The 4,472-nt window shown below is 29.6% G+C and overlaps 1 protein-coding gene across 1 annotated transcript; it reads left to right on the forward strand.

Annotated features, from left to right (window-relative positions):
* The first annotated feature begins 2,643 nt into the window (after positions 1 to 2,643).
* Positions 2,644 to 4,163, forward strand: LOC120072687 (small ribosomal subunit protein eS28z/eS28y). Its single transcript, XM_039025135.2, has 2 exons — positions 2,644 to 2,780; positions 3,775 to 4,163. The coding sequence occupies exon 2, from the start codon at positions 3,777 to 3,779 to the stop codon at positions 3,972 to 3,974; it is 198 nt and encodes a 65-aa protein (XP_038881063.1). The 5' UTR covers positions 2,644 to 2,780; positions 3,775 to 3,776; the 3' UTR covers positions 3,975 to 4,163.
* Positions 4,164 to 4,472: the final 309 nt, after the last annotated feature.

Consider the following 4,472-nt stretch of genomic DNA (forward strand, 5'->3'; position numbering starts at 1 on the left):
GAGCTTGTATAAAAGACGAAAGAATGAGAGAGTGAAAGAGGTGAGAGCGCATTCATTCTGTAAAGAAGTTTAAAAGAAGAAGCAATAAGGATACCCTCGATACCCTCCCTTTTTTACACAGTGGACGTACGCCTTTGGCCGAACTACTTAACTTCTTGTGTTCTTTCTTTCTCAACGATTGTCTACTACATGATTGTTTAGTTCCTCTTGCATCATCTATATGATCATTTAGTTTCACTTTGCATCGTCTACACGATCATCTAGTTCCTCTTACTATCGTCTCAATGATCGTGTAGTGCTTCTTAGTATCGTCTACACTATTAAACTATCGTCTAGTTTCTTTGATAGACGATGGAACTCGCATACAAGTAAACGATTGAAATTTTGAAGCTTAAAGGATATTGTCTTCCCTAAGTCTTTGAAGTCAAATAGACCGTTTATACGAAGTAGTTTGAGCCTGCAAAATAAGAGAATTATAGTTATCTGAGGCCACACTTCACTAGATGTGTAAGATGATAACCGGCTTCATTTTTTCGTTTATAAAACCACTTTTGCAATAACGTTCTAATCTGCTTCTAATTTTGAATTCATTGGCAATTCTCAGGACAAAAAGCACGACTCCATTTTGAAAAATCAATTGATTCCAAGTCATCACGAGTACCGGCGCTATCCTTTGCGACGACGACAGCCTGAAGACGCCGATGATAATCTCAATATGGACGGCAGCGTACGACTGTCGATGGCTTGCAATAGAGAGAGATGGCTAAGTGAAGGAGATGGCAAATTGAGAGGGAGAGAGAGATTATTGTTTAGATTAAGTAATTGTTTTTTAATTTTTATGTTATTATTATTATTATGATTATTATTATGATTATTATTATGATTATTATTATGATTATTATTAAGTAATTGCAAACAAGAAGATTTGATAATCTCACGCCCCTAAGTGAATGATTTCTTAGAAGAAATTATAGTTTAGATCGTTGAATATATATATTATTATTATTATTATTATATTATAAATGCAATGTATATTATATACTATTTAGTGTGGATATCCATAACCTACTTAGGTTAACAAATATCACAAACCTCATATTGAATTTTCATGCTGTAACATGTACTCTCAATTGAATTCTATGTTGTAACATACACAATTTAATGTTTTATAAATAGTGGTGTATGGTGCTTTACAACACAATTAAGTTCAATATTTGTTCTCTCCTATCTCTCTTCTACTTTGTTTCTTTTGTTGTTGTGTTTGTTTATGCATTGTTATCATGTGTTATATATATATATATATATATATATATATATTATCCAATTAAGTTAACTCTTATCCTTTTCTCTCTCATATTCAAAATTTTCAACTTTTAAATCTTTTATCAACTTAAATTAAAAAAAAATTTAAATCCCTTATCAAATAAATTTAAATTAATTATCTTTTCAATTATATCAATTTTGGTTCCAGAAACCAAGATTAAAGATAAATAAAATCCAATAATTTGAGATAATCAATTTTAAATTCACTTGAAATTCGAGATGTCTAAACCTCATAATTTTACAATACAATTACATTATATTTGTAAATGTAGATTAGTTAAGTCTCACATTTCACATTATTATTACACTGTATGTATAAATAGTGAAAAAAAAACTTGCAAAAATGTTAAAATTTTCAAACAGTGGCCAATGACTAGTTTAAATATGATAATATTTGATACAATATTTCTAACACAAAATGCAATTACACTATATATAAAAAGTTTATAGAATATAAATTGTATAAACAATAACATTATAAACAAACAAATGTAGGAAAATTTTGAAAAATAATGAAAAATAATCTTATAAGAAGATTGAAACAAATATCGGGAAAAAAATAATTGAATAAATCAAAAGAAATATTTGGAAAGAAAAATATTATCAAACTTAATTCAAAATTTTCAAATCCCTTATTGATAAGGTGAATTTGAATACTTATTTGTGTGTTAATAACAACCACTTTTGTTGAGATATTAATAAAAATACAATTTAATTCAAATGATTTAAAATGATATAATAATATAATAATATATTATGAGATAAAACGTGAAATTTCAAAAATATGAAAAATTTACAACTAATTTGATAACAATATGTATAAAATAATGAAAAAGATTAAGATACAATTAAAATTGATAACAAACATTTAAAATAATTGAAAATTAGTGAGATAAAAATCAAATTTGACAATAAAGATACATTTAAGTTTAAATTGGTTTAGTTTGAATCAATCTGTAAATTAGTTATCAAAATATAATTTAATAATAAAATATATATTCAAATTTCAGGGGCGAAAAATACGAAATTGTGTCCATTTTCTATTTTTTAATTAAATTTAGTAGGTTATAATATGATAACTCACACTTGACTACAGTCAAACTCTCCACTTACACTGTATTTAATATTTTCCACCTAACAACCAATTAAGAATAAATCAGATATTATGAAAATGTCATCTCCATGATTTGCATCCGATTTGCCACAAGGTTCTTGCTATTTATCCAAAAGAATCCTCAAATGTTGTTATATTATCCAATTTCCATAATGTTACTGTAATTTTCCCATTCCTGAGTGGCCCAGCCCAGAAGGCCCAATCCACTTTATTTATAAAATAAAAAACGAAATAAAAATAAATTAATAGAAAGGGAAATTATTAGAAACGTAAACCCTAGCCAAGCCAATCCCTACCCCATTGCCGCACAATCTTCTTCATCGTTCTTCTTCCTTGATCTCAGGTTCTCTCTCTGAACTCTTATCTCTCTGCTTCTTGATTTTCTTCAATTTCCTATAAACTTGAGTCTCTTAATTTCTCTGCCTGATTGTGGACGAATTGTTCCAGTTTTCCTACTTTTGTTGCCCTTTAAACGTTCCTTTGATGATTTTGTTTCTCTGATTGAATTCTTACTCGACAGAGAGTTTTCAAATAGTAATTGAACTGGAAGCTGATGCACTCTTGCTGTAGGTCTTCGTATTAAGGAGATTTAAAGTTTTGGGCTTTTATGATTTTTATGAAGTTATTGGAATTATGACTTCCGTTATGCTTTTTGTAATTAGTATCACTGGCTTCTACGCATTAGGTCTTTCGAATTGGGAAGTTGGAACTTTATAAGCGGTACATGGTGATGGATTGTTTGAGGAGGACTAGAAACACTTTTGCTATTGTATAAAGGCTCTTCCCACACATACGTAGGACATGTTTGATAGATATAATTTCCTTTTGTTGTGTTCAAAATCGTTATTTTAGTGTTAAACATGAATATTCCATTAAAGTTGATTTTGAATGGATTAAAATACATGTTTTGGATTGATTTTGGTTTTAAAAAGGGGATTTTAACTATTTGAGAATCAATCCCAAACATGCCCATATTGTGTTTGGGAGTGATTTACAAATATTAGTCGTTATTATTATTATTTTCTTTTTGGGAGGATCCACTTTTGAAGCACTTTTGGCTAAAATGATCGTCAAGGAATACTTGAAACAGACCACCTTGGGTTGACCGGTTATTCATAGAAGCCATCGAAAAAATTAAATAGGACTTTAATCGCACTTTTAAGACTGAGTATCGTAGTGATTGTTCAATAAATACTGTTTTCTAAAATGGTTATATTGAAACTAAAATCAATTTTTAAGACATTTCAAAACATACCTTTAAGGAGGATCATTAATGAGACAAGGAAGGTTCAATCTAACTGTAAGATTGTTTTTTATTTTTTGGTTTGTTTGTGTAGGAATGGAATCACAAATCAAACATGCTGTGGTGGTGAAAGTAATGGGTAGAACTGGATCAAGAGGGCAGGTGACTCAAGTGAGAGTCAAGTTTCTTGATGATCAGAATCGTTACATTATGAGGAATGTCAAGGGACCAGTCAGGGAAGGTGATATTCTTACCCTACTCGAGTCTGAGAGGGAAGCTAGAAGGTTGCGGTGATGGAAAATTTTCTGTTGCTGCCATCATATTTTTTTTCCTCTTTTCAAGTGTGGAATTTAGTAACTTGTTTGCTCCAAGACTTTGATTCTGGGGCTGAATGTGTGAACTAGTTGCGTAATTTAATTGAGTTTTGATAATTTGTGGTTTTTTACTTGCTTAATGAATGTGAAGGAATGTTTTTTTGTGTTATTTTTGTCATATGCATTTTGACTCTGTTTGAGTTGAATGCTAGTTGAAAGGTCATTGAAGTAGATATACTTCAGATTCATATTACAGGCTTGTTTTTTTTAATTTTGTTTTAGTTAGTTTGTTTTTGTTTTTTACGAGATGGGACTTGAAGTTGATGGTATAAACATTATGATAGTCAAGCTATGCTCATTTTGGCCTTAGTTTAGATTTGTTGGGCACTTATTGCCATTATAGATGTGTCGAAAGATTAATATTATTTTTGTCTGTATTTTGGAGTTTGTTCCAATAATCCTATACTTTACAATATTT

This window comes from Benincasa hispida, chromosome 3 (genome assembly GCF_027475165.1).
Source record: "Benincasa hispida cultivar pf3 chromosome 3, pf3_genome.v1.1, whole genome shotgun sequence".
Classification (NCBI taxonomy): Eukaryota; Viridiplantae; Streptophyta; class Magnoliopsida; order Cucurbitales; family Cucurbitaceae; genus Benincasa; species Benincasa hispida.

What these genes read in the sequence shown, in the direction of transcription:
- LOC120072687 (XM_039025135.2), top strand. Translation starts at nt 3,777, where the DNA reads ATGGAATCACAAATCAAACATGCTGTGGTGGTGAAAGTAATGGGTAGA.